The following is a 24,159-nucleotide window of genomic DNA, read 5'->3' as shown; positions in this document are numbered from 1 at the left end:
TTAAGACCCTACATGCGGCGCCCCTCAGGAACCCAAGCATCTGCCCCACCCCATCCCCCAAAAATAAAAATTTAAAACCAAGGAAAGATTTTTTATTTGGTATAGGGTCTTCTGTGGCTCCCACAAAGTTATTGGGAAAATAAATAACCCAGGGGAGCCCACCTCTGCCCAAGAGGGTTCCAAGGTCGCAGAGTCACAGCAGCCCCAAGCGGGCAGGAGCCGGGGGATCCAAGGGGTCCCGGCTGTGGCGTCACTTGCCCAGCAGGAGGCCGGCGCGCAACACGCGGGGCACGCGGCGGATGGTCAGCGAGACCCGGGTACCGCGCACCAGGCAGGCTCCGGGCCGCGCCGACGGGCAGGCGGCCGCGTTGGGCGGTGGGGAGGCGGCATCCAGCGCGTCTACGCAGGCGGCAGCGATCCCGTGGAGGAGGCGCGTGTAGGCAGGGCCGCGGAGCACCAGCAGGCTGCGCGGTTCCAGTAGCAGCGAGGTGGTGGGCCGGGGCGGAGCCCGGGGCTGCAAGGCAGGCTGAGGGTCAGCGGGACTCAAGAAGTCGGGGGAAGGGGTGGGCGAGAAGTCGGCAGGCTCTGGGGAGCAGCGAGTCCCCAGGGGCATAGGCTGAAGAGCAAGTGTGCTCACAGTGATGGAGGCTCTGGTGGTTCAGGAGTGAAAATTGCTGCGGCCTGGGCTGGGGCTGCTGGGAAGGGAGGGTAAGGGCTCTGCAGTCCCTCGAGAGAGGGCAGGATCTAGGCTGCAGATGGGGGCGTCAGAGGGTCAGCGGAGGGTGGGAGCTGCTGCTGGGATTTCCAAGGGGCTGGGGCTGGGACCCAGAGATCGGCAGTCCCAGGAAATGCAGACAGAGCTGGGCTGAGAGAGCATGGCTGAAGCCAGGACCAGGTGAGAACAGAGTGAGGCAGAGGTTAGAGGCAGTGGGGGTCCCCAAAGACATCAGGACATTAGAGGACAACCGCACAGCTGAGAGGGTGTCAGAGCATCCAGGAGCACGCAGAGCTCAAGGGCAAGCCCCAAAGAGGAGTGGGTCAGGGTGTTCAGGGGCGTTTCTGTGAACACTAGGGTGCTGGAAATGCATCACTCAGAGAAATCATGTCAAGGGGCCAAGGAGAATCTGGGGTGTCCTGCACCCCAAATCACATTCCTAGAGTAGCAGGATGTCTAGGGCACCCTGAGCAGGGGCAGATGGGGCATCTAGGAGGACGTGAGGCCCCCTTGAGTAAATGGTGGTGGGGTATCTGAGGATATTAGTGTCTGCTGCGGAGTCAGGGGCATCTGACCAGCAGGTTGAGGCTTCGGGGAGCCTGTGGAAATCATGGTGTGTAGGGCACCCTGTAAGCAGATGGGCTGGGCATCTGGGAGAAAGTGGGTACACTCCATGAGGGGACAAGGGAAGGTATCTGGAAGAGTGCCAGGAGTATCCCAAAGGTACATGGGACCAGGTCATCTTGGAGGATGTGTGAGGCTGAAGTGTCTGCAAGAGCTTGGGGCAGTGTCTGGGGGCCCACCTGTTCCGTAGGGTCATCATCCTCTGCCCGCCGCGGCTCGTAGAAGTCCAGCACGGTGTGGGAACCAAGGCTGATGGTGCTGACAGTCGGGTAGTACAATGGTCCGTCCTCGTGGGGCTGGGGAGTGGGCACCAGGGCTGGGCAGGGCAGGAGTCCACACCCCCCACCCTCTAGGTCAAAAGGGGGCTCCCAACCCAGGGACAGGGAGGTGAAGGCCTACCTGGGGGATGTGGCTGCCTAATGAGTGAGGGTGGGTACAGGGTCCCCTGCCCCAGGATGGCTTAGAAATCTGGGTGGGAGGACACGGGCCGAGTGTGTGTGGTTACCATGATGCCCTCCCCAGGTAGATACTGGTTCACGAGTACATGGTTAGCTGGGAGACCTCCAAAGAGGCTGAGGTCAGATACTTTGTCCACGTAGCGCTGGAGCCATGGAGGCAGCCGCTCAGGAACCATTCCCCGGGGATGGGGAAGCCCACCTGGAGAAGGCAATGGAGTTCTGAGGGCTCCCCATAGCACACAGATACCTTATTAGGGATTCCACAGTGGCTGGAAGCACCCTGACACCCTCAGGGACCCCTCACCCTTTGGAGATAGCCGCTGGGTCCTTCAGAGGTTTCCTAACTTCTCCAGACCACGGGCCCCTTTCAGATACTCTCAACTCATCAAGATTTCCCAAACCCCTCAGGACCTCCACTGACCCCTTCGGAATCCTCCTGGCTCTTGGGGCCCCTTGAGCCATCAGGAACCCTCTGATGTCTTGAGGCTATTGGACCTGAGTCCCTTGCCCCAGCCTACATCCCAGAATCACTCATGCCCAGCCAGGGACACTTACCCCAGTTCTGTAACTTTCTCCCAGAGAGCTGGGTCCACTTTGGCTTTGGGGCATTAAAAACCTATGAGGTGGAAAAGGGGTCACTCCTTTCTCAGGATCACCCCTCTAAGATTCTGCCATCCAGGCCAACATAAGGGCCTTTACCTCTGGGGTAGAAACGGGTCATCCCAGTGTCTGTGGGACCATTCCCTGGGGCAGTGGGTTCCTAGGATTTTGTGGTTTGCTTTCTTTCCTGGGAACACTTTTGGCCCCAAAGCCCACCCATGTCTACCATGATTTAAGGGCTGCACAACCATGGTCTAACAGTTCTGGGGCTGGAAAGGGCTCTTTCAGCCCAGCATAGTCAGCATTCTAATTTCCTGATTCCATGCCCAGTGGCTCACGCCTGTAATCCCAGCACTCTGGAAGGCTGAGGTGGATCACTTGAGGTCAGGAGTTTGAGACCTGTCTGGCCAACATGGGGAAACTCCATCTCCACTAAAAATACAAAACTTAGCTGGGCATGGTGGTGCACACCTGTGATCCCAGCTACTTGGGAGGCTAAGGCAGAAGAATTGCTTGAACCTGGGAGGCGGTGGTTGCAGTGAACCGAGATCGCATCACTGTACTCCAGCCTGGGTAACAGACTGAGACTCCGTTTCAAAAAATAAAAACAAAAATTAGCCATGTGGCGGTACACGCCTGCAATCCAAGCTACTCGGGAGACTGAGACACCAGAATCGCTTGAACCCAGGAGGCAGAGACTGCAGTGAGCTGAGATCGCACCACTGTACTCCAGCCTGGGTGACAGAGTGAGACTGTTCCAAAAACAAAAAAAAAAATTCCTGATTCCTGGGCTCTCTGAGGACAGTTTGAGTTCTGCAACCTCCTTGTTCCTATTGCCTGGGGGAGGGACTGTGCAAAGCTAGACTATCTCAGCACAGCAAAGAAAGTACTTTGAAAATCTTCAACTGCCAAGATCCTAATGGTCTAGAATGGAATATCTCAGTCCAACAAATCTATGCTGTAATTGATAATCTACGTATTCCCTTCATGGTTATGGAGCTGAACTGGGCTATTTCAGCCCAGGAATTATCCAATATGTAGATTTTTGCCTTTTTTGTTTTTTAAGACTCAGTCTCGCTCTTGTCCGCCAGGCTGGAATACAATGGCACAATCTTGGCTCACTGCAACCTCCGCCTCCAGGGTTCAAGCAGTCCTCCTGCCTCAGCCTCCCAAGTAGCTGGGATTACAGGCACCCGCCACCATGCCCTGCTAATTTTTGTGTTTTTAGTAGAGACAGGGTTTCACCATGATGGTCAGGCTGGTCTTGAACTCCTGACGTCAGGTGATACAATGGCCTCGGCCTCCCAAAGTGCTGTGATTACAGGCGTGAGCCACTGCGCCCAGCCTATAATATGTAGATTTTTTTAAAAGAAGTGCCTTACATGGGTCCTTTAACCCTCATGTTTATATAAACACTATTGGAGTTACCAAGTAAATTTAAAACCCAAGACCAAATAGCTGCAGGATTTCAGTCAATATTTTTGTAGGTGACAATTAATAAAAATGTAAATTAAATAAATTATATCTATTATGATCAGCAGTGGTTTATTAATTACCCTATGGATGTGCTCAAAGGGATAGCAGAACAATTAAGCCAAGACATGTTAAAGAAGTTTGAAGAGAAAAAAAAAAGTGTAAAAATTCAGGATGAGGGATTCTGAGATACAGTGAACCCCAAGTTTCTCTTCAAAGAATCAGTATGTCGTATGTTCAGCTCTTATTCTTTAATTCTCCATTTTAAAGTTAACTTCCTTGTAGTTTCAGTAAACAACCTTTTCCACCAGTTCTAATCGGTAGTTCACGTCTGTTTCCCTCCCCCATCCCAGGTCCCCTGCTCCATCCTGACTCATCCTGGTCACCTGCTCCAGTCACCTGCTTTGACCCCGGCTACCTGCTCTGACCTGCCCATAACCATCCTTCCTGCCAAACTACCCACTCTGTTAAAATAGCCAATCGGAATTAGACTAGACTGTGCAGTCTAACACTAGCCAATAGGGGAACGACACAGCAGTAGGGGTGACCTCCATAAGGAATAAGTACCCCTTCCCCTCCCTTGTCCAGGTATGTGCTTGCCATTGTTCCATCTGTGAGCTGCACCCTTCTGTAGAAGTAAATTGCCTTGCTGAAGGAAATTTTTTTAAAAATGTAGATTTTTCAATCACAAGAACCCAAAGGTCTGGAATGGGCTATCTCAGCAAAAAAAAAGTCTTTGTTCTGTAGCTAATTTTTTCCTGGACTCAAGCTCAGTGAGTTACTCCAACACAGGTAAGATCTGTGCTCTGTAACTTAGGCTCTGGGGCTGCAAAGGGCTGTCCCCATGTAGGGACTCTGAGCTTTCTGAATTCTTCTTTCCGCAAACCTTAAGAATAGAATATAGACTGGGCCATCTCAGCATAGATAGTCTGTGCTTGGTAACCTTATTCCTAAGGCTCTGGGTCTATGCTGAGCTATTTTAGCATAGGAAAGAGTTTACTGGGCTATCTCAGCACAGAAATCTAAATACTAAATTCTTTTCTCCCCAGTCTCAATGATCTGAACTGGGCTATCTCAGCCTATGTTTATAACCCCCTATATGCTAAGCTAGCAGGATTGGGCTATCTCAGTACAGGGAGTATGAGCTCTGTAACTTCCTCGTTCCTGAGACTCTGGGATGGGATGCACTGGGCTATTTCTGGACAAGGAATATGATCTCAATAACATTCTTATTTTGAAGGCTGGACTGGGCTATCTCAGTACAGGGAGTCTAAACTTCATAAAAACCACTTGCTAAGAATCAGTTTGGTTTCTCCAAAGCCTCCTAGAGAAATCTCTCTCTCTCTCTCTTTTTTTTTTTTTTTTTTTTTTTGAGGCGGAGTTTCGCTCTTGATACCCAGGCTGGAGTGCAATGGCGCGATCTCGGCTCACCGCAACCTCCGCCTCCTGGGTTCAGGCAATTCTCCTGCCTCAGCCTCCTGAGTAGCTGGGATTACAGGCACGCGCCACCGTGCCCAGCTAATTTTTTGTATTAGTAGAGACGGGGTTTCACCATGTTGACCAGGATGGTCTCGATCTCTTGACCTCGTGATCCACCCGCCTCGGCCTCCCAAAGTGCTGGGATTACAGGCTTGAGTCACCGCGCCCGGCCTCTTTTTTTTTTTAATAAAGATGGGATTTCACCATGTTGACCAGGCTGGTCTTGAACTCCTGACCTCAGGTGATCTGCCCGCCTCAGCCTCCCAAAGTGCTGGGATTACAGGTGTGAGCCACCGCACCTGGCCAGAAATATCTCTTTTTTTAATTTTTATTTTTTAGAGATGGTCTTACTCTGTTGCTCAGGTTAGAATGCAGTGGTGTGATCACTGTAGCCTTCAACTCCTGGGCTCAAGTGATCCTCCTGTCTCAGCTTCCCAAACAGCTAGGACTACAGGCATGCACCATTATGCCTGGCTGAAAAAAAATCTCTTTCTGACAGGCCCTCAAAGGTCCTGAGAAAGGAACAGGGAGGGTGAAGGATGGGTGCTATATGGCTTTCTTCCTTATGCCAGGGTCTTCACTGCAGCCTTTGGGGCTCTCATACAGAGGACAGGCACTGGGGAGGGATATGGGAAGAGTGGGAAAACAGACCAGAAGGGCACTGACGTCACCTGTCGAAGCAAATAGTCCTCCTCTTCTTTGGAGATGAAGTCAGGGACATAGTAGATTACAGGTGGTGCCTAGGATAGAGAGACCCCATGAAGATAAGGCTCTTCAACCCACACAGAGGCTGTATCTTCACAGAACAACCCCTACCCCTGGAGACAGGCCCAGGATGTCCTCAGACAGGTCGGGGTCTAAAGTCAAGGGACCAGTGCCATTCCGGGATGGCCTCTGACAGTTAGAATGAATTTGGTGGGAGGGGGCAGTCCCAACCCAGGAACTCAGGAGTCAGCCTGCCTCCTTCACCCTCTGCACCCCGAGTTCTGACAACCTGTTCCACTCTGAATGGTTCCAGGGCTGGGACTCTGGCGTCCTGCTCCTCCATCAACACCAACTCCTTGCACCCAATCCTGTTGGGAGGGAGAACACATGCTGAAGTCACTAAACCTCCCACCCTAACATCACGATGCAGCCTTCCACCCCATCGCAGGCCAGGCCTCACTTCAGCCCCCTTTTGAAACTCATCTGGCCTCTAAAAGCTGAGTCTTCAGCATCTTACAAGTCACACAGAGAGCCCTAGGCTCCATGCCCGGACACAATGAGCCCCAAGAATATTCCCCCATTACTCTGTCCGCTAAGGGCCCATCAAACGATGCATATGCCCTCTCAATCCTCCCACGGAAAACATTCTCTGGCCTCACACACAGGGAGCCTTTCTCAAAAGCTCCACACATAGCCCCCAGGGCTGCACCCCAGAACCCATTTAAACACCTTAAGACCCCACTTCAGACCTGCAACCGTGAGCTGGGCTATCAACACTCAGCGCCCCCCGCCCCGCGGAACCCCATTCTGTGAACCTCTGTGATCCTAATCTGAGTCTCCTCAGACATGTCCACCCTCAGCCTCCTCGGATCTCCCCATTTGAACGCCCCTTGAATTTCCCTTCCTGAGCGCCCCTTCACTCCAGCACCCTGGGATCTTTAGCTCTGAGCCTGACTCCCAAGCCTTTTTACCTCCCTGAACCCTTCAGACCCCCGACTCCGAGCCTTTTAGGACTCCAAGCTCTGAGCCTCCTCGGACTCCTACTCTGGGCTCCCCCGGATCCCCACTTTCAGCCTTCTGACACCCATCTCTACCCTCAGCACCCCCTAAAACTGACCGTCCACCAGTGTCCCCTCCAATTTCCACATTCAACATCCCCATCCCCTTCCCAGCCATTTCCGTCCCACATTACAGACGCAGAACTCGCAGGCCAATAGAAGCTCCCAGAGGCCTCAAGGGCCCGCCTTCAACCCAATCGGCGTTCTCACTCAGTATTCGCCTGCCCCCTGCGTCCTCGCCCAGGGATAGGCCGCGCCTCCTGGCTCCTGGCCTCTGAGCCATTGGCAGGAGGGCGTGGGCGGAGCATCGTCGTCTGGCACTGGCCAATCAGAACTTAGGAACCGAACCCGCCAACTGCGGCGTCGACCCTGATGGGTGGGACCAGGACGGCAGCCGGGACAGCCTCAGTAAGACAGTAGAGGCTGTTAGAAGGACTTCCCGCGGCCACCGCCACCCCATGCCCACACTGCAGGGAGGCGAGATTGAAGGAAGCACTGCCTTTCCTGTCTTCTCCCAGCAAGGGTACAGAGGCAGGGCCGAAACCCCAAACAATGACCCCACACAGAGAGGCCATAGAAACGTCTTTATTGAAGAGGACGGGAGTCATGCTGAGTTTGGGGACATGCAGTGAAGGGGCAGTCGTGAGCTGTCCTTGGTGGTCGGGCCCCAGGTCCGCCTTGGACTCCCTGGGCCTTCAGTTTCTCCCTCAGGATGTTGGTCTGGCCCAGGTGCTGTGGGGTCCTTTGAGGCCAGTGACCAGAACGTAGACTGAAATCGGGGTTCCAGGATTTGGGATCCCCTCAGGGCCTTGGGGCCTTCAATATATTAGAGATAAAGGCTTTAGGATTTGGGGTTCCCTTGGGGCTGGGGCTCTTGGAATTTGGTGTCTTGAGATCCGTGGACTCAGGGCATTGAAGTTCTTCAGTTTCCAGCGATGGGAATTCCTGTGTGGGGTTTTCCTGGTGCCTGTGAATAGGGCTTGAGGTACCTGGGAGCCTGGAATGGATATCCTGACTGCAGTCTCCTCTATTCCAGGCACAAGGACCTCATGATTGGGTTTCCTGAGGGCTTGGGATTGGATTTTCAAATTTGGGATTCCCTGGGGATTTGGGGATTCCATGATTTGGGGGTCCTAGGAGTTAGGGCATTGGGGTCTTCTAGGGGCTGTAGGACTTGAGGGCACAGGGGAGTTTGGGACGTGTGTACTCTAGGATCTAGGATCCCCAGAGTCCTAGAATGGGGCCTCCAAATTTTGGGGTCCCCCAAAGGGGGAAGTCATTACTTAAAAAATAGAGAATTTTCTGGGAGTCTGGCCAGCACAGGAGCTGTGGGCCATGTCGGGTGGGCGTCATACAAGGCACTGGGGGTTTCTTGAGGGTGCAGAGGGTAGGAAGACTTGGGGGTCCTGTAATTAGCACTTCCAGGACTGTTTTGGTGTCTGTAAATTAGGGGTGACAGTGGGCTGGTTATGGTGGGTTTTTTCTTGAGGGTAAGAACAAGGGTCTTTGTTGATGAAGGAAGTCTCTGATTGAGGGGCTGGAGTGTAAGGGCTTCACGGTGACCCTGGGGTCACGACATCTTGAGGAGACTAATGTTAAGTGGGGAACAATGACATGAAAGTCTGTTACTCTTTTGCTCTGGGGGTATGACCTATGTTTATTCCAAGAGGACCTGGGGGGAGTGTTTGTTAATGGGAAGTTTCTGATCCAGGGCTGGGTGATTCGAGAATGTACTGTTGTGGTATATTATGTGGAGAGGGTCACCATCATTTGGCGTGATGTGGAAATCTGTTAATCTGGGAATCTGCTCTGAGGGGTTGGGGATAGGGACTAGCCTGAAGGTGCTACTCAGGGAATCTTTCTGGGTGACATGGGGTCTGCATTTGGGGGTTATAATGGGGGCATCTGTTAATAATGGGGCCTCAGTGATCGAGGGCTGGCTAACAGGGGTCTCTACTCTGGATGTGTTACTGGGAATCTCTATCTCAGGGTGACTCAGGGCTCCTCGGGTATCAGGAGATGCTAGTGGGGACTCTGTCTCTTTGTTGGGTGTCCAGGGCCTCTAAGACTGCATCTCCGCCCTCAGCATCCAGGGGAACCAGCAGCAGAACAGCAACCTGGAAAGGAGGACGACGGGGTCACGTCCTGAGGCAGGCAGCAGGGACATCTGCACCCATCACCACCAGCCCTTCCCCAAGTGTTTGCCGTCAGGCCTTTCTGGATTCTGCCTCTACCTCTCTGGCTGTGTGTGTGTGTGTGTGTGTGTGTGTGTGTGAGCGCGCGCGCGCGCGCGCGTGTTTGTTTTCTGAGATGGAGTCTCCCTCTGTTGCCCAGGCCGGCGTGTCATGGCACGATCTTGGCTCACTGCAACCTCTGCCTCCCAGGTTCAAGCAGTTCTCCTGCCTCAGCCTCCCAAGTAGCTGGGACTACAGTTGTATGCCATCGTGCCTGGCTAATTTTTGTGTTTTCAGTAGAGACAGGGTTTCACCATGTTGGCCAGGCTGGTCTTGAACTCCTGACCTCAGGTGATCCACCCGCCTCGACCTCTCGAAGTGCTGGGATTACAGGCGTGAGCCACCACGCCCGACCTCTGGCTGCTGTTCTGAGACTCATGTGGAATGGAGAGTGTTCCGCTTCCTTTACTGGCCCCCTTGAAAGTGGAAGTCACTAGAATTCAGTGCGGGGCCCTACACCCTAAAGACTGTTTCTGGGTATGCTTACAAGTCACAAGTTTTCCTAACCTCTCTTTCCAGCCCTGACCAGAGCTCCAGACCTCTAGGTTCAACTGCCTTGTGGATCCCTCTCCCTGAATATCACATGGGAGAGGGGACCAGGGTTGGCTACGCACCTGGAAATGGAGTTCTCTGATGCAATGTCCTTTGGGGTCCGGACTGTGGTGAAGGTGCGTTTGGGCTGCGTCACTGAAGAGGAGGGCAGGGTGTAAAATGAGGGGGTGACAGACCATGTGTGTCCTCAGTACATCCAGACTCCTTGTCATTAATACCTCCCTATGTCTCCAGTTCCCACCTGGATCCCACATTCCCAATACCGATCTGGGCCTCTTGTCCATAATTCCCACCATGTCCCCTAGTGACTACCCCTGTCCCCAGCATCTGCTCAACCTCATGTCCCCAAAGAGCCTTGTCGCTAACTTCCTCATACCCTCTAGCACCTATCCTTTTGGGGACCTTGTCTCATCATTTTCCTGGACCCTGTGTCCCCAGTTAAATACTAGAGACTGTCACCAGTATACACTTGAGAATCTATGACCCTTCCTTCCATCCCAAACTATACTCCTCCCTACATATCATCCCCCAACTCACTTGTCACTTGATGTACTTTTTTGGCTCCAACACTGTCCCCGGGGGGATCACTGGATCCGCCAATCCTGGGGAGACATGGGGAGGGGGAAAGGTCAGAGACACAAGAGGCTGGGGTCTGACTTGAGAGCTGGGCCCTAGGAAACTATGAGGAAAGGGCTGGGGTTGGCAGGTGTCCACACTGTCCTGCTGGTCTGAGAGGAGGAGGCCATCTGACGGGGGGATCAGGGCTCCAGCTGGTACCCTAGGTTAGGGCTGGAAGTTTGGGCTCACCTCTGAATACGGGATGCTGGTGCAAAGACCCCATGCTTCGGGGGGCAAGTGAAGTACCGGACGCCGAAGACAGAGCCATCATGCTTGCCCGTGGGCTGGTCCAGCTCAATGCCATACCAATAACCTGCAGCATGAAAGTGTCAGGATTTCTCAAGGCCCTGCCTGCCCGCCGGCCCAGAGTCCCCATCCTCACCTGGGGCAAAGTCTGTCTTCCCATAAAAGCGCACAATCCCCTGCTTCTGGCCCGCGACCAGGACCTGGTCTCCAACCTCAGCCTTGGCCCCATCACGCTGCTGCAGGCTGCCCAGAGATGGGGATGATGGAGTCTTCTTCTTGCCTAAGGGTAGAAGGTGCAGGAGGTGCGGGGGGTGATGTCAATTTGGGGACTGCGTGCCACCAGGAAAACCCCAAGGTAGAAGAAACCCTGTTCTTGGTTTGAAGTGAAACTGTGTTGGATATAGTGAACCCCATGTTTCTCTTCAAAGAATCAGTATGTCAGTATCTTCAGCTCTCTTATTATTCTTTAATTCTCTATTTTAAAGTTAACTTCCTTACAGTTCCAGTAAACAACCTTCTCCACCAGTTCTAATCAGTAGTTCACATCTGTTCCCCCAGCCCCTGGCTCTGTCCTGACTCATCCTGGTCACCTGCTTCAGTCACCTGCTCCAGTCACCTTCTTTGACCTAGGTCACCCTGGCTACCTGCTCTGACCCACCCATAACCGTCCTTCCTGCCAAACCACCCACCCTGCCACTGCAGCTTGGACCCCTGCTCTCTTTAAAATAGCCAATGGGGATTAGTCTAGCTTGTGCGGTCTAACCCTAGCCAACAGGGGAACAACACAGCAGTAGGGGCAACCCCCATCAGGCATAAGTACCCCTTCCACTCCTTGTCCGGGTGTATGCTCACCATTGTTCCATCTGTGAGCTGCACCCTTCTGTAGAAGTAAATTGCCTTGCTGAGGAAATTTATATTCGAGTGCCACTTCTTTTGTGGCATCAAAAATTCTACTTACAACAACTGAATCCCAGATACCGGAGAATTAGGAAGGGGCTTTAGGCCTGAAGGGAAACCAAGTCAGAGAACCTGAAGAACCCCCAAATCCTTTCTCAAAGCTGAGGATACGTGGGCCAAGGAAAAGCTGAGTCAGAAGTCAGGAGCCCAGAAACTGTCCTTTTAAAATGAAGGGAGAATTAGATCCGAGAGTAAATCAGGCCAGGTGCAGTAGCTCAGGCCTGTAATCCCAGCACTTTGAGAGGCCAAGGAGGGCAGATCACTTGAGGTCAGGAGTTTGAGACCAGCCTGGCCAACATGGTGAAACCCCGTCTCTACAAAAAAAAAAAAAAATACAAACATTAGCCAGACGTGGTGATGGGTGCCTGTAATCCCAGCACTTTGAGAGTTCAAAGTGGGCAGATCAGGAGTTTGAGACCAGCCTGGCCAACATGGTGAAACCCTGTCTCTAGAAAAAAAAATAACAAACATTAGCCGGACCTGGAGGTAGGCGCCTGTAATCCCAGCTACTCAGGAGGCTGAGGAACTAGAATTGCTTGAACCCAGGAGGCAGAGGTTGCAGTGAGCCAAGATCACACCACCGCACTCCAGCCTGGGCAACAGAGCAAGACTCTGTCTCAAAAAATAAAATAAAATCATAAAAGCCAGGATCTCTACAGATTCTTCCCTAAAACTAGGGGAGACCTTTGGGCCTGAGAGGAAACTAAGTCACAGAGGGCAGGGAACACACAGGACCTTCTAAGAACTGGGTGGGGCCAGTACTGAGCCAAAGGGAAAACTGAGTCATAGGAGTCAGGAACTCAGAGCTATTCTTCCAAAACTGGAGTTTGCGCCTGAGGAGAAACTGAGTCACAGAAGCAGAGCTACCCACAGAACATCTCCAAACTGGCTCTTCCCACCGCAGGGATCCCCTCTCTGACCTTTGTGTTCCCTGCGGCCTTTGCCAGTGACACGGGAGAAGTCCATCCGGGGGGTCCGGGGCGTGGAGGTGACAGAGGAGGGGGGCGCATCCACTGCCTTGGAGATCTTGGACACAGAAGCAAAGAGACCTAGAAGTACAGAGCCCGAGCTTGGTATCGTCCTAGCCTCTGCCCTCGGCCCCCATCCCCCATCGTCGGCAGCATCAGAACTACTGAGTGGACCCCTGGCCGCACCCCTCTTGGGCCCCAGGTGGGACTGACCCTGCTTGGGGGGGCAGATGAAGTACCGAACGCCCCCAACACTGCCATCGTTCTTGCCCTCAGGCTCGTCCAGCTCCACGCCCACCCACTGGCCGCTGGCAAACTCCGTGGTCCCGCAGAACCGCAGCGTGCCCGTCTGGGGAGAGAAGGGAAGCAATGGCTGGGGAAGGAAGGCTAAGAGGCCACCGTGGAGTGCCTGCACACAGGCAGCAAGGTGGGTGCATGAGGCCATCCTGGGCCCAAACCCCAGGTCACACATCACCATCTGCTGGCTAGATGACTTAACCTTTCTGTGTCTGAACTTCCTTTGCTGTGAAATGGGAATAGAAATTATACTCATCTTATAGGATTGTTATAGAGTTGCCCTGTCTCATATAGTGAATAGTGACTAGCCACATAAGACAACTTAAATTTATTTATTTAATTTTTGAGAGGGAGTCTTGCTCAGTCACCCAAGCTGCAGTGTAGTGATATGATTTTGGCTCACTACAAACTCCACCTTCTGGGTTCAAGCAGTTTTCCCATCTCAGCCTCCTGAGTAGCTGGGACTACAGGTGCATGCCACCATGCCCAGCTAATTTTTGTATTTTTAGTAGAGAAGGGGTTTCACCATGTTGGTCAGGCTGGTCTCAAACTCCAGACCTCAGGTGAAACACCTGCCTCGGCCTCCCAAAGCACTGGGATTATAGGCATAAGCCACCATACTGGGTCAACAATTTAAATTTAAACTAAGGCTGGGTGCAGTGGCTCACACCTGTAATCCCAGTATTTTGGGAGGCCAAGGCCAGAGGATCATCTGAGGCCAGGAGTTTGAGACCAGCCTGGGTGAAAATGGCAAGACTCTCTCATCTTTTTTTTTTTTTTTTTATAGAGACCGTGTTTCACCATGTTGGCCAGGGTGGTCTCAAACTCCAGACCTCAGGTGATCCACCCACCTCGGCCTCCCAAAGTGCTGGGATTACAGGCGTGAGCCACCGCGCCCAGCCTAAGACTGTCTCATCTTAATCTGTTCCAAAAAACAAAAGCAGCAAAACCCTGTTTTCTACAAAAGAAAAAAAATGTAGCCAGGTGCGGTAGCTCAAGCCTGTAGTCCCAGTTACTCAGGAGGCTGAGGTGGGAGGATAGCTTGAGCCCAGGAATTCAAGGCTGCAGTGAGCTATGATTATGCCACTACACTCCAGCCTAGGCAACAGAGCAAGACTGTGTCTCAAAAATAAATACATACCCTAGGAAGAAGACTCAGATAATTTACTCTGTTTCACCACATTGGCCAGGATGGTCTTAAACTCCTGACCTTGTGATCTACCCACCTTGGCCTCCCAAAATGCTGGGATTACAGGCATGAGCCGTCGTGCCCAGCCGGAAACATTTTTAAGACATGTAAAGTTGCTTAGCTGCAGTGAGCCTTTAGTGAGTGTGGTGATTATCATTATGGGAGGCTCATTCACCTCTCTGTGCCTCAGTTCCTTGTCCATACAATGGGCTATAATTAATTAGTGCTGATCTTGGAGGGTTGATGGAGGGACCACAATAGTGCCTGACACACAAAGAACATTTAGTAGGCACTGGACTCTGTTCTAATGACCTTATGCATTTTAATTAGTTTAAACCTCACCCAACCCCCTAAGGTGGGTACTAGTATTATCTCCATTTACAGATGAAGACATTGACACCCAGAGAGGCAGAATCACTGGCTCCAGGTCCCATAGCTGGGATGTTGTAAAGCTGAGATTTACTCGGGCAGGTCCCTGAGCCTGAGGTCTTAACACTATGCTATGCTGCTTCTCTAAGGGGCAGTGATTGGTACTCCATGTCTTCAGACAAAGGTTTCACCTGTTGGAGCCTCTTATAGTTTTCTGGGATGTAAAATGGGAAGAGTCAACCCAACCTTCTTTCAGAATTGTGCCATGGAAATGATTAGATCATGCACAGCAGAATGCTTTCTGATGGGGCCAGGCGCAGTGGCTCACGCCTGTAGTCCCAGCACTTTGGGATCCAAGGCAGGCAGATCGCTTGAGGCCAGGAGTTCTAGACCAGCCTGGCCAACATGGTGAAACCCCGTTGCCACTAAAAATTAAAACTAATAAATAAATAAATAAATAGCAAGGCTTGTTGGTGAATGTTTGTAATCCCAGCTACTCCGGAGGCTAAGACATGACAATCGCTTGAACCCGGGAGGTTGCTGTGAACCAAAATCGTGCCACTGCTCTCCAGCTTGGGTGACAGAGCAAGACCCTGTCTCAAAAACAAAAACAAAATTCAAACTCCTTCCAGTGGCCTACAGGTCTGCTGTGATGCAGCCCGGCTGACCTCTCCACCTCACCCCCCTTCCCATAACTCCCGTCACGCTGCCCCTTCCTGCCTCGGGGTCTCCATACCTACTGCATCCTTTGCTTCCTTATCTTTGCAGGCAGAGTTCTTTCCCATCTCAGTTTGGACATCACCTCCTCAGAGAAGCTGTCTCAGAACACCCCGGCTAAAACCACCCCGGCATTCAGCCAGGGAAAATTTACTAAATCCAAACATGTAATGGTGTTCACAGCCCTAGTTGCTACCAGAAATTACTTTTTTTTTTTTTTTTCGGTAGAGGCAGGATCTCGCTATGTTGCCCAGGCTGGTCTCTAACAACTCCTGGCCTCAATCAACCCTCCACCTCGGCCTCCCAAAATGCCGGGATTACAGGTGTGAGCCACTGTGCCCGGCCCAGAAATTATCTCAACTGTAGGTTTACTTTCTTGACTGTCTCCCCTTCATTACAAGTGGAGCTCCATGAGAGCAAGGCGGGGGCAGACACAGCACTCTCTCCCTAAGGGACAGACTGGGTCCCACATGGAGCTTGAGGGACACCCGGGAAATGAATGAAGTTGGAGTCCCTGGATAAATGAAGATTCTCTCTGCCCTCTGGGGCTGTGACATCCACTCCCCCTACCTGAGACTCCTTTCTCTCTTTTTTTTCCCAGCTTGCTCCTCCACATTTGCAATTTGGGTGCATTCCCCATCACACCCCAATCACTCTGGCCTGGACTTGCCTACCCAGACTTGCCTCTGAGAGCAGAGGGGCCTGATCAAGGACCACAAAACCCAGGAGGAGCCACAGGTGCACGGAGCTGCACAGATCACTCTGCTCACCCCTCCCCACAGCAGCCGTGACCACTCTCGGCTGTCACTGTCGGATGATGGGTTATCTCCTCCCCACCCCAGGCGGAGAGCTCAGCACATGGTGAGTTTCAAAGGAGACACTCAGGAACAAATGAGATGAAATCAAGTACTGGGTGGATGGTTAGGATGGCAGGCAGACAAACGGGAGACACTGCACTTGGCCTGAGGACCCAGCTCCGAGGAATGAAGGGGCTGAGTCCCATCCCCCCCACCCACCATACACACCCACACAACCCCAGCCCCTGACCTTCTGGCCGTCCAACAGCACTCGGTCTCCCAGGCGCAAGCCCAGTGCACTAAGCATGAGATTGCCTGGGACGTTGTCGTAGTTGGGTAGTGTGACCTTGGGGAGGGCGCAAGATAGTGGCACCGCCTCTTCCAGCAGCGTCCGCAGCTCTTTGGCCACCAGCGCCGCCTCTGCCTTGTCCAGGGACATGTCCATAGGATCTGGGACCACCTCTGCCGGCACCTGTCCTTTTCGATTCTGGGGGGACAATGGGAAGAGGGGATGGGAACTCAGTGGCACAGGCCACACCCCCGTGGAGGCACTGCCCCTAGAGAACACCAGTCTGGGTGATGCAGGGGTAGGACTAGGTCATACCCTGGGCCAACCTAAGAATAAGAAGGGGTAGAGGAAGTCCAGGCGCAGTGGCTCATGCCTGTAATCCCAGCACTTTGGGAAGCCAAGCCAGGCAGATTGCTTGAGGTCAAGAGTTTGAGACCAGCCTGGCCTACGTGGTGAAACCTCGTCTCTACTGAAAATACAAAAATTAGCCAGGTGTGGTGGCATGCGCCTATAATCCCAGCTACTCGGTAGGCTGAGGCAGGAGAATTGCTTGAACCTGGGAGGCAGAGGTTGCAGTGAGCCAAGATCGTGCCACTGCACTCCAGCCTGGGTGATAGAGCGAGACTCCATCTCAAAGAAAAAAAAAAAAAGAAGGGGCAGGGCAGAAAGGTGCAGACCACATCTCCAGGGAAGCCCACCCCTGAGACCCAGGGCTGGGGGTGTGTCAAGTAATTTGAGGGTGGGATTGGGGGCAGAAGCAGTAGGAATGAAGGCCACATTTCAGTGCTGTAGGTCATGCCCCCAAGGAGGCAATCTCTGGAGACCCCAAACCTGTAATGGGGACATGTGGGGGATGAACATTGAGAATGGGCTCCTGTGGGCTGGGTGTGGTGGCTCATCTCTGTAATCCTAGCACTTTGGGAGGCTGAGGTGGGCAGATCACCTGAGGTCAGTAGTTCGAGACCAGCCTAACCAACATGGTGAAACCCCATCTCTACTAAAAATACAAAAATTATCCAGGCGTGGTGGCGCATACCTATAATTCCACCTACTCGAGAGGCTGAGGCAGGAGAATTGTTTGAACCCAGGAAGCAGAGGTTGCAGTGAGCTGAGATCCTGCCTCTGCACTCCAGCCTGGATGACAGAGCCAGACTCTGTCTCAAAAAAAATAAAAGAGAGAGAGAGAGTGGGCAGATCTCAGGGGCACAGGCCATGTTCCCCCAAGATATCCTTGCCTGGATGGCTGCAAGGTAATTGGCATTGGGGATGGAGCATGCGTCGGGGGTCAAAGATCATATTGAGGGCTTAGGAGAGCCCAACCCTCTCATTCACAGAAGGCCTAGCCCTACTTTCCTCATTACCTTGAAATGCTGTCACACACTGCCACGGGGTAGGCTGAATGACCCTGAGGAGATCCTTTAATCTCTCTGCCTCAGTTTTCCCATTGTAAAATAAGGCTTATAATAGACTTCACCTGACATATAATGAACACTAGGCAAATTTCAGCTGTTATTGCATTTGCTCAATGTACAGACGGCATTTGTATCTGGGGAGTCACGGGAAATGCGGAGATTTGCTGGAGGGAAGTGGGGGAGGAAGGGAGCAGGAGGGTAACGGGTTCTGGGCGAGGGTGGCAGTACCCTCAGCGCGGGGTTGGCGCCGTGCTCCAGCAAACATTTGGCGGCGCCTAGGCACAGGTTGGAGGCAGCGATGTGCAGGGCTGAGCCGTGGTTGAAGTCACTGCACGTGGAGTTCACCACTGCAAGTGGGCAAGAGGAGGGGTTCTGGGTGAGCGCCCCCAGCCCTCCTCCCACCTCAGGGCTCATCTTTTAACTTGCGGGTCCCAGGCCTCCAACGCAGAGCCCCGCCCCCATCTCGGAACCCCACCCCTCCTTTCGCGGCCCCGCCCCTCCCTGGAGTGGTAGTCCACTGAGCCCCTCTCCCACGCCTCCAGACTCCCACTATCTCCTTGAATCACAGTCCTCCTTCCCCTCCCAGCCTGGCCTCACCGGGGTCTCCACCTCCCTTCCACAGGTCCTTGTCCCCTCCCAACCAGGGCTCTCCTCCTCACCTCGCGGCCGCGCGCCCTTCAGCAGCACGCGCACGAGGTCGGGCACATCGAAATAGGCCGCGTAGTGAAGCGCGTTCATGTTGGTCCAGCGGCTGCGCAGGGTCACATCTGCGCCCAGCGCCAGCAGCTGCTGCGAGAGGCGCACCGCTGCCGCGGGGTCCCCTGCGCGATAGGCGGGGTCAGCCTGGAACCCCCATTCCAGAGCATGGGCCCAGTGCATGGGGAGGGCCCTGGGCCTCAGGAAATATACTTTGGGATCGTAAGCTTCGGGTTCCAGATGGGCCCTGAGTTCTGAGTGGTTTTGAGGGTGTTGGGTCTGGGGGCCTAGGCTTTAGGGCTCATGACTTGGGAGTGTGGGCTCTCACCGACTCCGTGGGCCCCAGCCTTGCACGCATAGTGGAGCAGTGTCATGTCGGTCAGCCCGTCACGATCGTTCACATGGCAGCCTCGACGCAGAATCTGTGAGTACCAGGGGAGCCGGAGGGTCACACACATGTGGGGGACCACTTCCCCCTCTCCCTGGTTTCCCCAGTGTTCTCACCTCATTGCCGATGACGTCTATCTTGTGCTGGACTTGGGGCACCCACTGGCGCACAATGGCAAACAGCTCAGGGATGGTGGTCTGAGGGTCAAACAGGATCTCCTGGCACGCCGGGTCATTGGGATCGAAGAAGGTGAAAGCTGGGGTGGCAAGAGGTCCAAGGTCACCCCATGCAACTGACCTCCTCCTTCCAGCCTCAGTAGGGGAGCTCTAGGTCTTTGCCTCTTAGAGCCTCTAATGCAGGGTCTCAAACTGGTAGCGCACGGGCCACAGTCAACTAACAGACATTTTCTGTGTGGCCAGCATGAGGTTTCAAACTCAGGTAGGCTCACATAAAAATCTCAATGCCTGCCCGGGGGCAGTGGCTCACTGCCTGTAATCCTAGCACTTTGGGAGGTCGAGGCGGGCAGATCACCTGAGGTCAGGAGTTCGAGACCAGCCTGGCCAACGTGGTAAAACCCTGACTCTACTAAAAATACAAAAATTAGCCGAGCGTGGCGGTGGGCATCTGTAATCCCAGCTACTTAGGAGGCTGAGGCAGGAGAATTGCTTGAATCCAGGAGGCAGAGGCTGCAATGAGCCAAGATGGCACCACTGTACTCCAGCCGGGTGACAGAGTGAGACTCCATCTCAAAAAAAGTAAATACATAAATAAAATTTTAAAAATAAAATAAAATGTATCCGTGAGCAGGAATCAACCTGTGACCAGCCAGGATGGTGCCTAGAGGCACTTCTGTCTCCTCCCACTCGACTCTAAGGAGTGCGGCTCTCTGTGACGTCAGCACCCAGTACAGGGACCTGGCATGTGGCAGGAACTCAGTGAGTAGTGAATGAACGAGTACATGAATGATCAGATTATACACAGCCCAGGGAAATGTCACACAGAAGGTGTCTCCAGGAATCAGCCAGCGTGCTCCTTTTAGAACTGCAGTCACATCATAGCCCTGCTTGGCTCAAAACCCTCTTCCAGCTCCCATCCCATCCAGAGTACAGACCAAAGTCTTCCCCACGGCCCTCAGGGCTCTGCACACCCAGCCCCTCAATTCTCAGCCTTCTCCCCTCACTAATTCCCCTTCCCTCATTTCCCACACCGGGCTCCCTCTGTCCCTCCCACGTGCCAAGCAAATTCCTGTCTCAGGCTCTTGGCACTTGATGTTTTTCCCACTCGGGTTAGACTTCCCGCACATCTTCACAAGGCTTTACAGATCTTTGCCCAAATGTCAGCTCCTTAGAGAGGCCTCCCCAAACCACACTGTCTAAATCAGCACCCACCCTTCTCCATCTCCTACTTTTTTTTTTTTTTTTTTTTGAGATAGGGTCTTTCTAGAGTGCAGTGGTATGATCATAGCTCACTACAGCCTTGAACTCCTGGGCTCAAGTGATCCTCCTACCTCAGCCTCCCAGAGTGCTAGGATTATAAGCCAGAACCACCGTGCCTGGCCAACTTTCTTATTTTCCTATGAGACTGAAGTCAACTTGTAGTCTCTCTGATCCACCTCTAGTGGGTGATATATCTATGGATGCCATCTCTCCTGCTCTATCCTGGCAATGCTAACTCTCTGAACCTGGTTTCTGAACCTCACAGCTGCCGGGAATTCCCAGCCTACATATCTTACAAATTCCCTTCCTACATCCAACTCTGGCTGTGCTCCATCCCCTTCTACCCAGTAGCCAGAGGAAGCTTTCAAACTCTACACCAAACCTGTCACTCCTCTGCTTTTAAACTTTAACCACACCTCTCCCCCATCCCACCTAGAATATAACCAAAGTTCTCACTGTGGCCTTGAAGGCCCTTCCAGATCTGGCCTATGCCAACCTCTCACCTCAACCTTGTTCATTCCCTGAATGCAGCTCCAGGGTCTTTCTGTTCCAAGTTCAATTCTGCCTCAGGGCCTTTGCACTTGCTACTGTCTGCCTGGAACACTCTTTTTCCAGCTGTCCTATGGCTGATTTCTCCCCATGCTCTGGGTCCCAGACTAAATGTCACCTACTCAGAAAGACCAGCCCTGCCTACCTCTGCAGGTACCTGCCCCCTGGTCATTTTCATATCTCCTCCTTTTACTTCTCTCTCTTTCTTTTTTTTTTTTTTTTTTCATGAGACAGAGTCTCACTCTGTCACCCAGGCTGGAATGTAGTGGCTCGATCTTGGCTCACTGACTGCAACCTCTGCCTCTCAGCTTCAAGCAATTCTACTGCCTTGACTCCCGAGTAACTGGGATTACAGGCGTGTGTCACCACACCCAGCTAATTTTTGTATATTTAGTAGAGATCGGATTTCACCATGTTGGCCATGGCTGGTCTCAAACTCCTGACCTCAGGTGATCCACCCGCCTCAGCCTCCCAAAGTACTGGGATTCCAGGCATGAGCCACCGCGCCTGGCCCACCTTTTCTTTCTTTCATAGCATTCACTCCAACCTGAATTTATCTGATTTCCAATTTATTCATTCACTTGTTTAGTCTCTCCTTCTGTCCTGACAGGCGGGATCATGCCTGGATCACCCAGGATTAAATCTCCAGCACCCAGAATATCAGCACTCAATAAATACTGCTCAGTCAATGATTATACACTTTCAGTTTCTCCAAGAGGCTGCCCTCTCAGCTTCATACCCTCCTGCCTCGGATCCTTTACCCAGCGGTTACCTCTCCTGGGACCCCCTTCCCCTGACCTTTCCCTTAGTTAACCCCAACTCACCCTCCAGTCTCCCTCACGTGTACCCTCCTCAGGGAAACCATGTCTTTAAAAACTCTTGGAACAGCTTGTTTTTGGTAAATCCAGTTTTCACCATGTCTTGTAATTACATATTTATATTACATTATGTTTTTCTTTTCTTGCATATAAACCTAAATATGAGCTAAAATTACATTATGGTTTAATACCTATTTGTGTGGCTGTTACTGAGCCCTGTGAGTTGTCTCAGGGCAAAGACTGGGTCTGTCTCGCCCCCTGCTGTGGCCCCAGCCCCTAGTATAGAGCCAGGTCCACAGCCGCTTTCAATAAATGACTGTCGAATAACTAAATGATGGGATGATGTGTCATGAATCAAAGACTAGGAGTATTACAATTCCATTCTCCAGTGGGCGAATGAATGAATTGGCAAGGGGTGCTCTGCAGCCAAGACTCCTCTGGACCACCTTCAAATTCCCCAGAATTCTCCGACCATCACCACCAGCAGAGCACAGCCCACCCTCCCCGGCCACCCAAGGCTCCAGGCCAGATTCCAGGGTGGGGACAATGGTTACCGTAGTCTTTAGGGAGGGGGGCAGGTGCCGAAGGGTGCACGACAGGCTTCTGCCGGCGTTCCTGGGTGGGGCTGGGGGCCTCAGGGACGGGCTCCTCCTCCTCCTCCTCTTCCTCCTCCTCTCCTCGGGGCGGCGGGGCCATCGGGGCAGGATCTGTCTTAGTCATGGTCCTTGGTGGCCCTCGGGGGGGCGATTCCAGAGTTGGGGGCGGCCTTCAGGCAAATCCTGCAGGCAGAGGTCAGCTGGAGAGGGTGCCCCGCAGGCTCCTGTGTCCAAGCCCCTAGGAGCTCCCAGGGCCCCGGGTAGCCTCCGGGTAACTGGATCTTGGGCAACCATAGGGACCCCGGTTACCCAAGGAGGGTCCCGGTGTGTGCGCCCAGCGCCTGCCACCACCTCCCCCAGGCCCAGCCCCGCATTCTTCTCCTCCCGCGGCAGGCCCCTCAGTGTCGGCCGCCCCCTCCCCGGGTTTGTTTATCTCGGGATGCAGGATGCTTCGCCCCTCCCCTTTTCCGCGGGCCTCCCCCTCCCCATCTTACCTCGGGTGGACAGCGCTCGGGACCAAAGCGGAGACTGGGGAGACCGCGGGAGCAATGGGGTGTCGGTGTCAGGGGACGTGATGGGGGAGGCGAGGGAGACAGAGAGAAGGGGACGAGGCCCAGACGCCGACGGGGGGTGGGGGCGGAGAGGGAGGGGCGCGACGGCGCATGCGCATGCTGCCCCCACCGGGGGCGGGGGAGGAGGGACCAGGAGGAGGGACGGGGAGGCGCTCGCATTGATGGCGGGGCAGAGGCGGCGATGGGAAGGGGAGAGCCTCCGAGCACAGGGATAGGAAGAGATGGCTACGGAAAGGTGCGAGATGAGCAGATACAACGGCAAAAGAGAGGGTTGAGAGAGCGGGCACAGATCTTCTCCATCCCCTTCCCCAAAGCCTGCAAACCAGGCCGGTGAGGGCAGTGGTCTCGGGGCGTGGTGACGATGGGTGTTCTCTCTCTCTAGGACCCTAGACCGGACCCCTTCTCCAAGCTAACCATGTATAAAAGGTGTTTCAGAGGGTGATTCTCTAGAGACTCCTATCACGATCATCTTATCCTTACCCTCATCATGCAAGGCTCACACACTTGGGCCCACAGAGGTTAAGCTGCTTGCCCAAAAGTACATGAGCAGGTGATGGAGTGAACATTTGAAACCAGACAGTCTTAGAGTCTGGTTCTTTTTTTTCCTAGCCAAGGTCTCACTCTGTCCCCCAGGCTACAGTGCAGTGTTGTGATCTCGGCTTAGTGCAGCATCAAACTCCTGGGCTTAAGCCATCCTTCTGCCTCAACCTCCTGAGTAGCTGGGACCACAGGTGCATGCCACCACATCTGGCAGTTTTTTTTTTTTTTTTTTTTTGAGATGGGGGTCTTGCCATGTTGCCCAGGCTGGTCTGGAACTCCTGACCTCAAGGGATCCTCCTGCCCCAGCCTCCCAAAGTGCTAAGATTACAGGTGTGAGTCACGGTGCCCAGCTTTGATTTTTTTTTTTTTTTTTGAGACGGAGTTTCGCTCTTGTTACCCAGGCTGGAGTGCAATGGCGCGATCTCGGCTCACCACAACCTCCGCCTCCTGGGTTCAGGCAATTCTCCTGCCTCAGCCTCCTGAGTAGCTGGGATTACAGGCACGCGCCACCATGCCCAGCTAATTTTTTGTATTAGTAGAGACGGGGTTTCACCATGTTGACCAGGATGGTCTCGACCTCTTGACCTCGTGATCCACCCACCTCAGCCTCCCAAAGTGCTGAGATTACACCAGCTTTGATTCTTAATCACCATGCTACATGCCTGTAGCAGTGTGTGGGAAACATCTGCTGATTGACCCCTCTAACTCTCTCAGAACCTGTTATCTCCCCACTGGAGGCCTCCTGGAACCAGCCAAGGGTCCTGGCTCCATTGTAATGGCTTGACCTCCCACCTGGGTTGGCTGTAG

General features: G+C 53.2%; 2 protein-coding genes across 6 annotated transcripts; both read right to left on the bottom strand.

The window, feature by feature from the left end:
• Positions 1 to 77: 77 nt before the first annotated feature.
• On the bottom strand, positions 78 to 7,258 carry ALKBH6 (alkB homolog 6). 5 transcript variants are annotated; one of them, XM_012437563.3, is made up of 7 exons: positions 7,172 to 7,258; positions 6,344 to 6,422; positions 6,021 to 6,089; positions 2,353 to 2,413; positions 1,845 to 1,996; positions 1,519 to 1,635; positions 78 to 514 (listed from the first exon to the last, which is right to left on the bottom strand). In XM_012437563.3, the coding sequence occupies exons 1-7, from the start codon at positions 7,228 to 7,230 to the stop codon at positions 251 to 253; spliced, it is 801 nt and encodes a 266-aa protein (XP_012292986.1). In that variant the 5' UTR covers positions 7,231 to 7,258; the 3' UTR covers positions 78 to 250. The 5 variants fall into 5 exon arrangements, with proteins under 5 accessions (XP_012292986.1, XP_064237520.1, XP_064237521.1 ...); XM_012437568.3 differs by having other exon boundaries at positions 434 to 514; positions 1,519 to 1,597; XM_064381450.1 differs by lacking the exon at positions 7,172 to 7,258 and having other exon boundaries at positions 251 to 514; positions 6,016 to 6,089; positions 6,344 to 6,356.
• A 423-nt stretch (positions 7,259 to 7,681) lies between these two features.
• Positions 7,682 to 22,884, bottom strand: CLIP3 (CAP-Gly domain containing linker protein 3). The gene is made up of 14 exons (XM_064381449.1): positions 22,735 to 22,884; positions 22,199 to 22,423; positions 18,958 to 19,097; positions 18,782 to 18,875; positions 18,417 to 18,578; positions 17,986 to 18,104; positions 16,307 to 16,543; positions 12,901 to 13,036; positions 12,640 to 12,768; positions 10,899 to 11,042; positions 10,706 to 10,829; positions 10,436 to 10,500; positions 9,961 to 10,033; positions 7,682 to 9,229 (listed from the first exon to the last, which is right to left on the bottom strand). Exons 2-14 carry the CDS (start codon positions 22,362 to 22,364, stop codon positions 9,175 to 9,177), a joined length of 1,644 nt encoding a protein of 547 aa, XP_064237519.1. The 5' UTR covers positions 22,365 to 22,423; positions 22,735 to 22,884; the 3' UTR covers positions 7,682 to 9,174.
• Between the last annotated feature and the right edge of the window lie 1,275 nt (positions 22,885 to 24,159).

This window comes from Aotus nancymaae, unplaced genomic scaffold (assembly GCF_030222135.1).
Source record: "Aotus nancymaae isolate 86718 unplaced genomic scaffold, 86718_ANA_hifiasm-v0.15.2.pri h1tg000028l, whole genome shotgun sequence".
Lineage (NCBI taxonomy): Eukaryota > Metazoa > Chordata > Mammalia > Primates > Aotidae > Aotus > Aotus nancymaae.
Note: the sequence above shows the minus strand (reverse complement) of the source record. Positions and strands in the feature narration are given on the sequence as shown.